This window comes from Rhincodon typus, chromosome 1 (assembly GCF_021869965.1).
Source record: "Rhincodon typus isolate 14 chromosome 1, sRhiTyp1.1, whole genome shotgun sequence".
NCBI lineage: Eukaryota > Metazoa > Chordata > Chondrichthyes > Orectolobiformes > Rhincodontidae > Rhincodon > Rhincodon typus.
Window position 1 is genome coordinate 177,154,454 of NC_063332.1, and position 16,577 is coordinate 177,171,030.

Sequence of the window (16,577 nt, forward strand, 5' to 3'; positions counted from 1 at the left end):
AGTGAGAAGGGGGTGGGGGCAAACCCCTCTCCCCAGGAGAATGGCGAAGCTGGTGGGTTTCATTGCTCTAGCACCGGGCCTACTCCACACCGGGCCTTCCCTTCACAATGAATCACCGTCCGGGTCCGGGTCCGGGTCCGGGTCCAGGTCCAGGTCCGGCCCCATCACGGGACGCTCCAGGCGCTACCTTAACCATCCGGATCATCTGCTTGGCGATGTCCATACAGCCCTGGTGGTTCTGGCCGATCTCAGCGATGATGAAACACGGTTGATCGCCGCCGACGGCCCTCCCGGGACACAGCTCAAATTCTACCGACATTTTCACACCAACCGCGGCCCCAGCACAACTCGAGTGGCCGAGCGGCCCCGCGCTTGCGCCTTATCAACCAGGCCCTCCCCAGCTCACTACCCCCGTACGGCCCCGCCCCAACCTACGGCCCCGCCTCCTCCACGAGGTCACGCCCCTCACAAGGTCCCGTCTCTTCCACGTGGACCCGCCCCTTCCACGTAATCCCGCCCCCGTATGACCCCGCCCCGCTCCCGGGCGCGTCACTGCCCCTTCGCTGATGGCCGCAACACCTCATCCTGGCTCCGCCCTCCCCACACGGGACCCCGCCTCTTCACTGCGTTACCCGGGCAACAGTGGAGGCGCCGCACCTGCGCATTATTATCCAGGCCGTCCTGTTTCCCCATGGTGTGGGTGCCTGTCCCTCTGGGGAATGCGTCTGATTTTTTTTATATTCATTGGGCATGGGCGTTGCTGGAGTGTCCAGCGTTGATTGCCCGTCCATTGTTGCCCTTGAGAAGATGGTGGTGATCTCCCACCTTGAACCGCGGCAGACCATGTATTATGGGTTTACCCACAATGCTCAGTACTTGCCACTTTTCAGCCTAAACCTGGATATCCAGATTTAGCTCCATTTGAACACGGGCTGTTCAGTTTGTGAAGAGTCACGAATGGTGCTGAACATTTGTGCAATCATCAGTGAACATCCCCACTTCTGACCTTATGATGGAAGGAAGGTCATTGATGAAGCAGTTGAAGACGGTTGGGTCAAGGACACTATCCTGAGGAACTCCTGCAGAGATATCCTGGAGCTGAGATGGCTGACCTCCAACAACCACAACCATCTTCCTATGTACCAAATATGACTCCAATCAGCGGAGAGTTTGTCTCGACACCTGTTGATTCCAGTTTTCTTAGGACTTCTTAGAACATAGAACAGTCCAGCAGAGGAACGGGCCCTTTGGCCCACGATGTTGTGCCAAACATGATGCCAAATCAAAGTAATCCATTCTGCCTGCCCTTGGGCCATATTCCTCCATTCTTTGCATAATCATGTGCTTATCTAAAAGTCCCTTAAACGTCCCTATCGTATCTGCCTCCACCACCACCCCTGGCAGTGCGTTCCAGACTCCTACCACTCTCTGTGTAAAAACTTGCCCCTCACATCTCCTTTGAACTTTCCCCCTCTTACCTTAAATGCTTGCCCCCTAGTATTAGACATTTCAACTCTGGGAAAAAGATTCTGACTGTCAAGCCTATCTATACATCTCATAATTTTATAGACTTCTAAGAAGTCTCCCCTCAGTCTCTGCTGCTCCAGACAAAACATCCTAGTTTTTCTAGCCACTCCTTACAGCTCACACACTCTAATCCAGGCAGCATCCTAGTAAACCTTTTCTGCACCCCCTCGAAAGCCTCCACATCCTTCCTGTAATGTGGTGACTGGAATTGAACACAATATGCTTAAGTGTGGCCTAACCAAAATCTTATAAAGCTGTAACATGACATCCTGACTCTTGTACTCAGTTCCTTGACCAATAAAAGTAAGCATGCTATATGCCATCTTTACCACCATATCCATTTGTGTGGCCACTTCAGGGAGCTATGACTTGAACCCCAAACTTGCCACTTGTCCGCCCATGCCAGGATACTGTCTAGATCTCACTGTATTTGCACATGGTCTGCTTCAGTATCTGAGGAGTCGTAAATGGTGCTGAAAAATGTACAAGCGTAGCTGAACATCCCCACTCTGAACTTACAATGGAGGGAAGGTTGTTGATGAAGCAGTTAAAGATGGTTGGGCCTAGGACACTATCCTGAGGAACTCCTGCAGAGGTGTCCTGGAGATGAGATGGCTGACCTCCAAAAACCACAACCATCCTTTATTTTGCCAGGTATGAGCCCAACTGATAGTTTCCTTAATTTACGCCAAGTTCCTTTAACTTCAGCTTTGTTATGGCTGCTTGATACTATACACAGTTGAATGCTGCCTCAATGTCAAAGGCTGTCACTGTCACCTTACTTCTGGGGTTTTCAACTGTTTTGTCCGTGCTTGGATCAAGACTGAGATGAGGTCAGGACCTGAGGAGCCCTGGTGGAACCCAAGCTGACCGTCAATAATGAGATTGTTCCTTTGCAACTCACACTAGATAGGACACGATGACTTTTTCCATTCCTTCTCTCAGGCAGTAATTGACCAGAGATAGTAGGAACTGCAGATGCTGGAGAATCCGAGACAACAAGGTGCAGGGCTGGATGAACACAGCAGGCCAAGCAGCATCATAGGAGCAGAGGGATTTATTCTGCTTTCTCACACAGGACATATCTGGGCAATTTTTCACATTGTCAGGTAAATGTCAATGTTGTAGATGGACTGGAACAGCTTGGCTGGACGGGTGGCAAATTCTAGAGCACAAGGTTTCAGTACAATTTCTAGAATGTTGTCAAGGTCCACAGCCATTCCAGGATCCAGTGCATCTAACTGTTTCTTGATATCATGTGTAGTGAATCAAACTGGCAGAAGACGGGTATCAGTGATGCTGCAGATCTCTGGAGGAGATGAATCATGAATTCAGCACTTCTGGCTGAAGATGTTGAAAATGCTTCAGACTCATCATTTGCACTCATGAGCGGGGCTCCCCCAGCATTGAAGATAGGGGTATTTCTGGAGTCTCCATCTCTTGTTAGTTGTTTAATCTTCCTCCAATCATTCGCAGCTGGGTCTGACAGGGCTGCAGAGGTAGGATCAGGTCCACTGACTGTGGAATCTCTTAGCTTTCTATCACTTGTTACTTCCTCTGTTTGGCATGTACATTGGCTTGTAAGTCAATATCTTGTTTTTAGGATTTCCTGATGCTGCTCCTGCCATGTTCTCCTGTACTCTTCTTTGAACCAATGTTGATTTCTAGGCTTTATGTAATGGTAGAATGGGGGAATAAGTAGGCCTTGAGGTTACAGATTGTGGTTGAATATAGTTCTCCTACTGCTAATGGCCGACTGGGCCTCATTGGTACCCAGTTTTGAATTGCTATATCTGTTCAAAATGTGTCCAATTTAGAATAGTGGTGTTGCCATAGAACACAACGGTGGGTATTCTCAATGTGAAGTTGGGACTTCTCCACAAGGACTACATGGCAGTCACTCATATTAGTCTTAGAGATGCAGGTCACTTAAAAAATTCAAAACAGCTACAGAGTTGATTGACAGAGAGTGATGGTCATTGAACTTTCTCCTGACATCTCCCTCACATTTGATGGTTTGCAGTACCCTGAATGGGCTTTGCATGTAAATTCATCAATTTGGAAAACATGGGTGATTTACCAGTGGTAGTTAATAGATGAAAAAATACTACAGGTGATTTTGTGATGGGAAATGCCATTCCGTGTAAGAGCACTTCCAGAAAGATACAAAACAGAGTTGGGTTCTTACAAAATAATTTTTTTTAAAAGCTGGGTTTTTATTTGAAAAATCTTTTGTTGTGCTTTTGGTTGCACTTCAGCTCCATGCTCCTGATCTTTGGGCACACGGTGCAGAAGGATGCGGCAAGTCAGAGAACCTGCTTGCAGGTCTGCTCCTGGACCTGGTCGGCTCGACGATGACAGGTTCAGGCAGCGGACTGTGGAGGGGGTCATAGCTGCTGACTCTCTGCTCCTCTTCTGTGGCTATGCTTGTGCTAAGTGTCATAGAACACAGAATATAGAGCAATACAGCACAGGAACAGGCCCCTCAGTCAACTGTATCTGTGGCAAACATGATGCCATTCTAAACGAATCCCAACTGCCTGCATATGGTCCATATCACTCTATTTCCTGCCTGTTCATGTTTTTGTCTAATACCTCTTACATTTTGCTAACATATTTGCTTCTATCACCTCCCTCGGCAGTGCGTTCTAAGCATCTACCACCCTCTGTAGAAAAACCGTCCCTAACACATCTCCTTTGAACTTTCCCCCTCTCACCTTAGACCTATGCCTCCTAGTATTTGGCATTTCCACCCTGGGAAAAAAAGAAAAAGTTTATCCACCCTATCCATGCCTCCCTTAATTTTATATGCTTCCATCAGGTTGCCCCTCAGTCTCCGATGCTCTAGTGAAAACAATCCAAGTTTATCCAACCTCTTCCTATAGCTGATTCAATCCAATCCTGGCAAAATTTAGTAACAATTTTGCACCCTCTCCAAAGTCTCCACATCCTTCCTATAGTGTGGCAATCAGAACTGCACAAGGTACTCCAAACATGGCCTAACTAAAGGTGGTGGTGAGCTGCCTTCTTGAGCCACTGCAGTCCACCTGCTTTGGGTTGACCCACAATGTCATTAGGGAGGGAATTCCAGGATTTTGACCCAGCAATAATGAAGGAATGATGATATTTTTCCAAGTCGGGATGGTGAGTGGCTTGGAGGGGAACTTGAAGGTGATGGTGCTCCCATATGCCCACTGTCTTTGTCCTTCTAGATAGAAGTGGTCATGGGTTTGGAAGGTGCTCTCTGAGGATCTTTGATGAATTTCTGCAGTGCATCTTGTAGATAGTACACACTGCCGCTACTGAGCATTGGTGGCAGAAGAAGTGGATGCTTGTGGATGTGGTGCTAAGCAGGCTGTTTTATCCTGGATGTTGTCAAGCTTCTTGAGTCTTGTGTGAGCTGCACCCATCCAGGCAAGTGGGGAGTATTCCATCACACACATGACTATGCTGTGTAGATGGTGGACAGGCTTTGGGAGTCAGGAGGTGAGTAACTCACCGCAGCATTCCGAGCCTCTGACCTGCTCTTGTAGCCACTGTGCTTGTGTGCTGATGCAGTTGAGTATCTGATCAATGATAACCCCAAGGATGTTAATACTGGGAGATTTAGTGATGGTAATACCATTGAATGTCAAAGGACACTGTTAGATTGTCTCTTGTTGGTGATGGTGACAGCCTGGCATTTGAGTGGCGCAAATGTTATTTGCCACTTGTCAGCCTAAGCCTGGATATTGTCCAGATCTTATTGCATTTGAACAAGGACTGCTTCAGTATCTGAGGAGTCGCAAATGGTGCCATCAGTGGCAAACACCCCACTTCTAACCTTATGATGGAGGGAAAGTCATTGATGAAGCAGCTGAAGATGTTTGGGCCAATGACAGTAACCTGAGGAACACCTACAGAGATGTCCTGGAGCTGAGACGACTGACCTCCAAAAACCACGACCATCTTCCTATGCATCAGGTATGAGTCTAACCACCAAGGGAGTTTGCCCCCTATAGCCATTGATTCTAGTTTGCCAGGGCTCTGTGATGCCACACTCAATCGAATTCAGCCTTGATGTTAAGGGCTGTCACTCTCACCTCACCTCTGGGATTCAGCTGTTTTGTCCATGTTTGAACCAAGGCTGTAATGAGGTCAGGAGCTGAGTGGCCCTGGCAGAACCCAAACTGGGTGTCACTGAGCAGGTTATTGCTGAGCAGGTGCTGCTTGATAGCGCTGTTGATGGCACCTTCCATCACTTTACTTATTATCGAGAGTAGACTGATGGGGCAGTAATTGGCCGGTTTCAATTTGTCCTGCTTTTTATGAACAGGATTTAACCAGGCAATTTTCTACATGGTCAGGTAGATACCAGTGTTGTAACTGTACTGGAACAGCTTAGCTAGGGGAGTGGCAAGTTCTGGAGCACAAGTTTTCAGTACTCTTGCTGGAATGTTGTCAGGGCCGGTAGCCTTTGCAGTATCCAGTATCTCCAACCGTTTCTTGATGTCACATGGAGTGAATCGAATTGGCTGAAGACTGGTATGTGTAATGCTGGGGACCACTGAAGGAGGCCAAAATGGATCATCCATTCAGCACTTCTGGCAGAAGGTTGCTGCAAAAGCTTCAGCCTTATCTTTTGCACTGATGTGCTGAATTCTTCCATCATTGAGGATGGGGATATTTGTGGAGCCGCCTCCTCTAGTGAGTTATTTAATCATCCACCACCATTCACGACTGGATGTGACAGAACTGCAGGGCTTAGATCTGGTTCGATGGTTGTGGGATCGCTTAGCTCTGTATCTCACTTGCTGCTTGTGCTGTTTGGCATGCAAGTAGTCCTGTTTGATAGCTTCACCACATTGACATCCCATCTTCAGGTATACCTGGTGCTGCTCCTGGCATGCCCTCCTGCACTCTCCATTGGACCAAGGTTGATCGCCTGGCTCGATGATAATGGTTGAGTGGGGGATATGCTGAGCCATGAGGTTACAGAATGTGCTGAAGTACAATTCTGCTGCTGTTGATGGCCCACAGCTCCTCATGGATGCCCAGTCTTGAGTTGCTAGATCTGTCCAAAGTCTGTCCAATTTAACACATGATGTGGAGGTGCCAGTGTTGGACAGGGGCAGACAAAGTCAGAAGTGACCAGGTTATAGTCCAAATGTGACTTCTGGCCGTTTAGCACAGTGGTGGTGTCACATAACACAATGGAGGTTACTCTCAATATGAAGGCAGGACTTTGTCTCCACAAGGCTGTTACTGATACTGTCATGCACAGATGCATCTGCAGCCGGAGTCTCGTAAAGATGAGGTCAGGTATGTTTCACCCTCTTGTTGATTCCCTCACCACCTGCCGCAGACCCAGTCTGGTAGCTATGTCCATCGGAGCCGACCAGTTTGATGAGTGCTGCTACCAAGCGACTCTTGGTGGACATTGAAACCCCCCACCCAGAATACATCTTGTGCCCTTGTGATCCTCAGTGCTTCCTCTAAGTGTTGTTCAACATTGAGGAGTACTGATTCATTAGCTGAGGGAGTTCAGAATGTGATAATTAGCCGGAAGTTTCCTTGCCCATGTTTAACCTGAAGCAATGAGACTTCATGTGGTCCAGAGCACTCCTCGGACAATTTCCTCCCAACTGTATCCCACTGTGCCATCACCTCTGCTGGGTCTGTCCTGCCGGTTGGACAGGACATATCCAGGGATGGTGATGGTGGTGCCTGGGACATTGTCTGTAAGGTATGATGTCAGGCTGTTGCTTGACGAGTGTGTGACAGTTCTCCCGATTTTGGCACTAGCCCCCAGATGTAAGTAAGGAGGACTTTGCCGAATCGATAGGGCTGTTTCTGCCATTGTCTTTTCTGGTGCCTAGGTTGATGCCAGGTGGTCTATTCGGTTTCATTTCTTTGAGACTTTGTAGCAACTGGTACAACTGAGTGGCTCGCTAGGCTGTTTCAGAGGACAGTTGAGAGTAAATTACTTTGCTGTGGGTCTGGAGTCAAATATAGGCCAGACCTGTGAGGATGGCAGATTTCCTTCCCTGAAGGACATTAGTGCTGTATCCTTTGATAAACTTCCCCACTATCCACAACTCCACCAATTTTCATTTCATCTGCAAAATTATTTACCAGAGCACTAAGTTTTCATCGAAATCATTTATGTATATATTACAAACAACTTAGGTCTCAGCACTGATTTTTGTGGAACACCACAGTCAGAAAAATACAACTACCCCTCCACTCTACCCTTTGTTTTTTATGACTAACTTATCAAGTTACTCACTGCGGATCCTATATGACTTAATCTTCAGGACCAGACTACCATGAGGGACGTTGTCCAATGCTTTAGTAAAGTCCATGTAGACAACATCCACTGCCCTACCCCCATATTCATCACTTCCTCAAAAAAACTCAGTCAAAATTATGAGACAAGTCCTCCCCCGCACAAAGCAATGCTGACTATCCCAAATAGGTCCACTGTTTTCCAAATAAGAATAAATCCTGTCCCTAAGAATCTTCTCCAAGAATTTCCCTATCACTGATGTAAGGTTCACTGGTTTATCATTTCCTGTGTTGTTCTTCTTAAACAAAGGGACAACATTGGACATTCTGCAGTTTTCTGGGACTTCACCTATGACAAAAGAGGACACAGAGTACCCTGTCAAGGCCCCAACAGTTCTCCTCAATTTTCTCACTCGGTATCCTGGGATAGAACCCATCAAGCCCTGGGGACTTCTCTTAATGTTTTTGACCAAACACCTCCTCATTCTTAAAATGACATACCATGGAATATCAACATACCTCTCCCTAATCTTAGGATCATCCATGTTCTTCTCCTTGGTGAATCCTGATGTGAAGTACTTACTATGGACCTCACCGACTTCCTCTGGCTGCCTGCCCTCCTTTGTTCTTGAGTGGACCTACCCTTCCCTATCTGCCCTCTTGGTCCTTATCTATGTATAAAATACCTTGGGATTCTCCTTAATCCTACTTGCCAACGATATTTCCTGACCCCTATAGCCCTCCTAATGTCTTGTTTCAGTTTTTTCCTGCTTCCTTTATATTCTTCTAGGGCCTTGGGGGGGGCCCTATCTGATTTCTAATGTTGCCTGCTGTTCTGTCATTTTCATTTAGTTCATTTGGTAGAAAATGAGCCGTTAGTGCCCCAGCTTCTGTACTTGAACCCTGGATCTCCGCATTCCGTTATCACTCCCTGCTGATTCCCCAAAGCTTTGCAAAATCTTTTTTTTCCTTTTCAGGTCGTCCCTTTTCCAAATTGAACCTGTTTTGATCGCCCTTTCAGATGCCCCTGAAGAGGTTGTTGACTGTTTGCAGAATGTTTCAATGTGAGCTGCTATGTTTCAGGGCTCTCCCTGGGCGCTCTCTCTGGTTTGGAGGGTTACAGGGCGGGTCTGAGCTGCTCAGGCAGACCCCCCCCCCCCCCCCCACCCTGGCCATTGCTGTGACTCTGAGCCAGGCTCAGCCGCAGTCTCTCCCTCATGCTCTGAGCTGGAGCTCTCTCTCTCTCGCATCCTGATCCTGTGCCTGCTCGCTGGACTGACTGACGGCTCTCTTCATTTTCACACCGTGTTTCCCTGATCATTTCTGGCTGCGGGGTTGAGGAAGATGAATATTGGGAACGGGTCTGCTCCCGGTGCCGAGGTGGATCCTGCTGCTGCGTTCCTGGAGCAACATTATAATGAGATCGATGGGATCGAGCGGGAGCAGGAGGCGGTTGAGATCCCGGGCACTGAGGCAGTGCAGATGCAGGAGAGCCAAGGATCGGCTACAGGAGGTGAGACACTAAAGCCCCCTTCCCTCAAGAAGAGACACGGATCAGACCTAACAGCTAGATGCTCAGAAATCACACCTGGAGCATAGCCTTGTTTTTTCTGTGATGCTGAGGGGAATAATTTCAGCAAACTGACAGTGGAATTTGTAAAAAGAAATACCGAGCTGGTGGGAGACAGTGGGTATATGTCCATCCCAATGTCAGGGAGAGCGAGGATTGCTTCAGTACATCGGCAAAAATAATCTCATTCTGTTTTCGAAACAAGCAGCGGTACTGTTGATATAATGTTAATATATGATGTTTGTCGCTACCACCACCCTCCCATCCCACATTATACCCACCGTTAGCTGTATCCACTGTCACTGATATTCTCATTGCCCCAGGTGAGGAATAGAGACAGTGGAGATAGAGAAATGGATTAAAATTGAAGAGAAACTAGGGTTTTTGCATAACATCAGAGAGGAATTTTTGAAAAGTTCACATTTTTGTAGTATAAACATCTTAACATTTTATTTTGAATCTTTCTAGTTGAAAAAAAAGATGGTTCAATTTGTTTTCGATCTATATTTGCAGCATACGCTGCATTTATTCTCTGTGCCAATTTCAGCTACAGTGACAGATGGGGGTGAGGAGTTAATCTTCCTGTTCCTCTATCACATGCTGCCTAGGAAACAAACTCAATGTTCTTGGTGGGGGCGGGGGTAATGTACAGCTGCAGTTCCTTCGGGCACCGGTCACCAACCAGGCTTTCTCCTTCGCAAAGCCTGCAGTCTCAATATGGGAGTGTTAGATTCTGTAATAAACAACAGAACATCCAAATTAGAAGGCTCCGCTAAAAAGGATGCTTCCAAATAGATCACTGAATTCTTTATGGTGTAGATGTTAATGCACGCATATAATTTTCTGTAAAGGTCATCTCACAGGTATTAATCCCTCTTGTTTCAAAACATGTTAAAGATAGGGCACTGAATTTTCCACCTGGTGCCCAAAGTTCAGATCCATTTCTGTGTCCTTAGCCCAAGCATTTCAGTTGTGTGCCATTGGCTTAAATTTATGGAGCTGACCAATTAGGAAGCTGCCCTGGGATTTTCTTAGGAATGGGGAGAGAGCAGAAATGCAGATGGGCCACTCAGAGGGACCGAAGGGAGGGCAGTCTGACAGTCTTGCTTGGAAAGCTAAGTGCTGTTGAGACAGGTGGTGGCTGAGAGAGTTTTGCAAGAAGGTGATATTTACTGAAAACTTCCAACAGCTTCCTGTGAACAGGCAGCAGAACCATCTCGAGAACCAATGTGTGGGAGGGCATGCAGTTCCAATAAGCTATGCTTTTTACACCTGTGCTACATACAACTTTTCTGTTTCTTTAACACAGCAACAAGCTGATGTCCTATAATGGTGCCCAGACCTCCTCCCAATGTGCTGTCACCAGTGAGTTCACAGGCTTATGACACAGTGCAGTGGGGAGGGAGGATGTCCAATGTGACACTAGCACACTTGCTTTCCTGTTGGAAAATCACATTTGAAGCCTCAATGTCTTTATTTGGTTTCTCAATGTGGACAGACAGAATTGGTAACGTCACCCCCAGCTTTATGTTCAAAACCTGTTGAAGGTGTGAAATTACCCAAGAGCCAGCTAGCCAGATATTTTCTGACAGTTTTTCCTAGTCCCTCACCACCTCCAAGGGGCAAGGAAAACTCCTTCATAATCAACATATTAAAGTCTATTTAAATTAAAATGACTTTAGTTCACAATTACAGTTGACATTTAGTTTAATACTTAGAGGACCTTGTATTTCCACTGATGAGGTGTTGTGTGAATTTGATACATAACAAGATCAGTGGTTCTGGTAAAGATAACCAGCACCACTCCCCCTTCAGCAAAATTTGATAACCTAGGCTTGGTAAGAGCAGACGGTGGCATTGTAGTATTGAGACATGACTACACTGGACTAGGGACTGAGACCCAGGGAATACTCGAGGGACCTGGGTGGGAATGCCATCATGGCAGATGGTGAAAGTTGAATTTAAAAATCCTGGAATTAAAAGTTTAATGATGACCATTGTTAGAAAAATGCATATGATTCTCTACTCCCCCTTAGAGAATGAAATCAGTTGTCAAACATGATCAGGCTAGTTCTAGACTTCAGGATGACTTTGATAAGATGGTGAAGTGGGGAGGTAACATTTAATAGATATTCAGAGAAACACCAGTTGTCTTCTTGCAGCATCTTCCATCTTGCAGCTGCTGTCACTTGAAGTTCTAATCCTTCCATCATTATCACCAAAACTTCACTGGTTTGCTCATTGATCATGGCTGATATCGCTGTCCTGAGCATGAGATTGCTGGCTTGTATGCTCAAATATTTAAAGGTGGCAAGGTGACAGAATTGTCAACAGTGGAGAGTTTTCCCAAGATCCTTATTGCCACTAGTTTTGCGGGGGCTCCTTTGCACCATACTCATTCAAATGGTACCTCAATGTCAAAGGCAATTTACCCTTACTTCTCCACCTTCAAATACATTTTCATCCTCAAAGTTTTTGAAGGTTACCTCTCAAATGTTTCACCATTTGCATTTGAAACTCTCTAGTAACTGTTAATGGCACCAAAATGACGTTGTCTGTGCTTGTCATCGTTGTACATTAAATTTCCTCACCCCTCAGTAACCTTTGCGTTATTTGTGCACACCATCCTCCTCCTGTGCATCTCCTCTTGTATCTCCTCAGTGCAATGGGAATCAAGTTGCACTTACTTGAGGCAGGATTTTCAGTCTCTGCTTGAACAGGATTCTTTTGATGTGCCAGTTTCCCAGCTCCATTACAAAGATATGAATTTAGAGCACAGGTAGGCCATTCAGCCCCTTGAGTTTGCAGCACCATTTGATAAAGCCATGGTTGATATGATTGTGATCCCTACTTCTCTGCCCACCCCAATGCCCTTTGATTCCTTTGTTAATCAAGATTTATCTCATAGAGTCATAGAGTGGAAACATGGAAACAGACCCTTTGGTCCAACCAGTCCACCAACCATGTTCCCAAACTAAACTACCCCCACCTGCCTGCGCTTGGCCCATATCCCTTGAAACCTTTCCCATTCATCAACTTATCCAAATGTCTTTTAAACATTGTAATTGTGCCTACTCCTTCTGCCTTAAAAATATTTAATATCCCAGACTTCACTGTTCTCCCAGGAAGAGAATTCCACAAACTCACATCTCTTTGAGTGAAAGGACATTCTCCTAATCTCTGTCTTGAATGGGATATTGAATAATGAGAGAAGCAACGAAATAAATGCATTCTGTTTTTTTTTTAAAGGTATTACATTGAATAGACTGAAACAAACTCAAAAAGGATAAAACTCCTGGTCCAAGTTGATTCATCCACATTTTTAAAAAAATGTAATAAAGAGATAAAAGAGGCATAACCACATGTACTTAATTATTCATTAGAAAAGGGTGTACTATCAGAGTACCAGTGGATAACTAGTGTAATTCCTATACTGAAGAAGGACTGCAGAGAATTGTACACCAGTCAGCTGGAAAGTTTGAACAAATGTTGAAAAATGGATTTAACTTACATAATTATTACATAAGGAAATCTAACTGAATTTTTTAAGGAAGTAACAGAGTCAATGATGCTAAAGTTGATGTAAATCTATCTGGCCTCCAATAAAATGCCCCATTAAAAAAGCTAATGTATGAAGTTAGACAATGTGGAGCCAGTGGACAAGTTAATTCAAACCTTGCTCCACAGCCTCCCCACGGGGCACTGATCCCTGCTGTGCTTTTGGTGCAACCTGTTCGCCTTGCTAAAGGTCCCACCTTTTCCTGAATCCATTGCACCAGGTATCTAAAGCCCTCCCTCCTGCACCATCTCTTGAGCCAGGCATTTATCTGCTTTATTCTACTTTCGCTATGCTTACAATGCGATAGAATTATGGTTATAATCCAGAAATTGAGACAGTTGCAAAGATGCATCTAAAAGAATGCTGCAGAATGACTTTGACAGACTAGGAGAATGGGCAAAAAAGTGGCAGATGGAATACAACGTGGGAAAGTGTGAGGTGATGCACTTTGGTAGGAAGAATAGAGGTGTGGGCTATTTTCAAAATGGGGAAAAGCTTTGGAAGTCTGAAGCTCAAAGAGACTCGGGAGTCCAGGTTCAGGATTCTCTTAATGTTAACATTCAGGTTCAGTGGCAGTTAGGAAGGCAAATGCAATGTTAGCATTCATTTCAAGATGTACTGCTGAGGATGCAAGGATTGGTGCTGGGTCCACTGCTTTTTGTCATTTATACAAATGATTTGGATGTGAACATAGGAGGTATGGTTTGTAAATTTGCAGACAACATTAAAATTGGAGGTGTAGTGGACAGTGAAGAAGGTTACCTCAGAGAACAACAGGATCTTGATCAAATGGGCGAATGGGCCAAGGAGTGGAAGATGGAGTTTAACTTAAATAAATGTGAGATGCTGCATTGTGGAAAGGCAAATCAAGGCAGGACTTAAACACTTAATGGTAGGGTCCTGGGGAGTGTTGCTGAACAAAGAGAACTTGGAGTGCAGGTTCATAGTTCCTTGAAAGTGGAATTGCAGGTAGATAGGTTAGTGAAGAAGGTGTTTGGTATGCTTGCCTTTGTTGGTCAGTGCATCGAGTGTAGGAGTTGGGAGGTCATGTTGCAGCTGTACAGGATATTGGTTCAACCACTTTTGGAGTACTGTGTGCAATTCTGGTCTCCCTGCTATAGGAAGGATGTTGTGAAATTACAAAGGGTTCAGAAAAGATTTACGAGGCTGTAGCTAGGGTTGGAGGTCTTGAGATTAATGGAGAGGCTGAATAGGCTGGGGCCATTTTCCCTGGAGCATCGGAAGCTGAGAGGTGACCTTATAGAGGTTTATAATATCATGAGGGGCATGGATTGGGTAAAAAGGCAAGGTCTTTTCCCTGGGGTGGGGGAAACTAGAGGGCATAGGTTTAAGGTGAGAGGGGAAAGATTTAAAAGGGACCTAAGGGGGAACTTTTTCACGCGGAGGGTGGTGCGTGTATGGAATGAGCTGCCAGAGGAATTGGTGGAGGCTGGTACGATTACAACATTTAAAAGTCATCTGAATGGTCAGCATGGATGAGTTGGATTGAAGGGTCTGTCTCTGTGCTGTATATCTCTATGACTCTGTGACTCTCTACAAGGCTCTGGTCAGACCATATTTTGAATATTGTGAGCATTTTTGGGCCCTTATTCTAAGGAAGAATGTGCTGGCCTTGGAGAGGGTCCAGAGGAGGTTTACAAGAATGATCCCAGGGATGAAAGGCTTGTCATATGAGGAACAGTTGAGGACTCTGGGTCTGCACTCGCTGGAGTTTAGAAGGATGTGGAGGTATCTGATTGAAACTTACAGAAAACAGAGAGGCCTGGTTAGAGTGGATGTGGAGATAATGTTTCCACTTGTAGAAGAGAATAGAAACCAAGGACACAGTCTCAGAGTGAAGTTCCGTTACACCCGGGTCAGCACGTGTGCAGGAAGTGTCTCCAGCTACAGCTTCTGGAAGCTCAAGTTTCAGAGCTGGAGCGGAGGCTGGGAACACTGTTGAGCATCCGCAAGGCAGAGAGTATCATGGATAGCATGTATAGAGAGGTGGTCACACCACAGGCTCAGACTCTGCAGGCAGGAAGGGAATGTGTGACCACCACACAGAGCTAGAGAGATAGGAAGATAGTGCAGGAATCTCCTGTGGCCATTCCCCTGCAAAGCAGTTATACTGTTTTGGATACTGTTGAGGGGAATGACCTCTCAAGGGAAAGCAGCAACAGCCAAACCCATTGCACCAAAGTTGGTTCTGCTGCAGAGGGGATGGGGAAAAAGTCTGCCAGGGCAATAGTGATAGGGGACTCAATTGTAAGGGGAATAGACAGACTAGGCTCCAGGATGGTATATTGCCTCCCTGGTGCTAGGGTCAAGGGTGTCTCAGAGCGGGTACAGGACATTCTGGAGGAGGAGGGTGAACAGCCAGTGGTTGTGGATCACATCGGTACAAATGACATAGGTTAAAAAAGAGATGAGGTCCTAAAGGCAGAATACAGGGAGCTAGGAAGAAAGTTAAGAAATGGGACCTCAAAGGTAGTGATCTCAGGGTTACTACCGCTGCCACGTGCTAGTCAGAGGAGAAATGACAGGATATATCGGATGAATACATGACTGCAAAGGTGGTGTCGGGGGGAGGGTTTCAGATTCCTGGGGCATTGAGGTCGGTTCTGGGGAAGGTGGGACCTGTATAAATTGGATGGGTTACACCTGGGCAGGACTGGGACTGATGTCCTAGGGGGAGTGTTTGCTAGAGTGGTTGGGGAGGGTTTAAACTAATATGCCAGGGGAATGGGAAACCTATGTAAGGAGTCAGAGAAGGAGGGAGCAAGTACAAAAACAAAAGCTAGAAAAGGGATTAAGAAAAGTGATAGGCAAAGAAACCAAGGACAAAATTCAAACAGGGCTATTGATAAAAATAATGAGGAGACAAACACTGTTAAAAGGACAAGCTTAAAGGCTTTGTGCCTTAATGCGCAGAGCATGTGCAGTAAAGTGGATGAACTAATTGTGCAGATAGATGTAAACGGGTACGCTAAAATTGGGATTATGGAGACATGGCTGCAGGGTGACCAGGGATGGGAACTAAACGTCCCAGGGTTTTCAGTATTTAGGAAGGACAGGCAAAAAGGAAAAGGTGGTAGAGTGGCATTGCTGGTTAAAGAGGAAATTAACACAATAGTGAGAAAGGATATCAGCTCTGACAATGTGGAGTCTGTTTGGGTAGAGTTGAGAAATACCAAGGGACAAAAAACATGAAGAGGTGTCATATATAGACCACCAAACTGCAGTGGTGATTGGGAATGGTGTTAAACAGGAAATTAGAGATGCATGTGATAAGGGAATATCAGTGATCATGGGTGATTTTAATCTGCACATAGATTGAGCAAATCAAATTAGCCACAATGCCATAGAGGAGGAATACTTGGAGTGTGTACAGGATGGTTTTCTTGACCAATATATGGAGAAACCAACAAGACAGCAGGCCATCTTAGATGGGTACTGTGTAATGAGAAGGGAATCATTGCCAATCGAGCTATGCGTGACCCCTTGGGGAAGAGCAACCATAACATGATAAAATTTTTTATCAAGATCGAGAGTGAGATTGTTGATTCAAAGATAGGGTGCTGAATCTTCATAAAGGAAACTACAAGGATATGAGGTGTCAGTTGGCCTTATAGTTTGGGGTGATTTACTTAA

The 16,577-nt window shown here is 45.7% G+C and overlaps 2 protein-coding genes across 4 annotated transcripts in view; one reads left to right on the forward strand and one right to left on the reverse strand.

Moving 5' to 3' along the window:
* The window catches only part of nansa (N-acetylneuraminic acid synthase a), a 17,104-nt gene extending 16,648 nt beyond the window's left edge, over window positions 1–456 (reverse strand). The window contains exon 1 of the mRNA XM_048598172.1: window positions 188–456. Coding sequence (XP_048454129.1) covers window positions 188–319 — 132 coding nt within the window. The 5' untranslated portion in view covers window positions 320–456. The remainder of the gene's footprint in view (window positions 1–187) is intronic.
* An 8,523-nt stretch (window positions 457–8,979) lies between these two features.
* The window catches only part of LOC109921788 (clathrin, light chain A), a 45,092-nt gene continuing 37,494 nt past the window's right edge, over window positions 8,980–16,577 (forward strand). For all 3 annotated transcript variants that reach the window (XM_048599283.1, XM_048599295.1, XM_048599289.1), the window contains exon 1: window positions 8,980–9,307. In XM_048599283.1, the coding sequence (XP_048455240.1) occupies window positions 9,139–9,307 (169 nt within the window). In that variant the 5' untranslated portion in view covers window positions 8,980–9,138. The remainder of the gene's footprint in view (window positions 9,308–16,577) is intronic.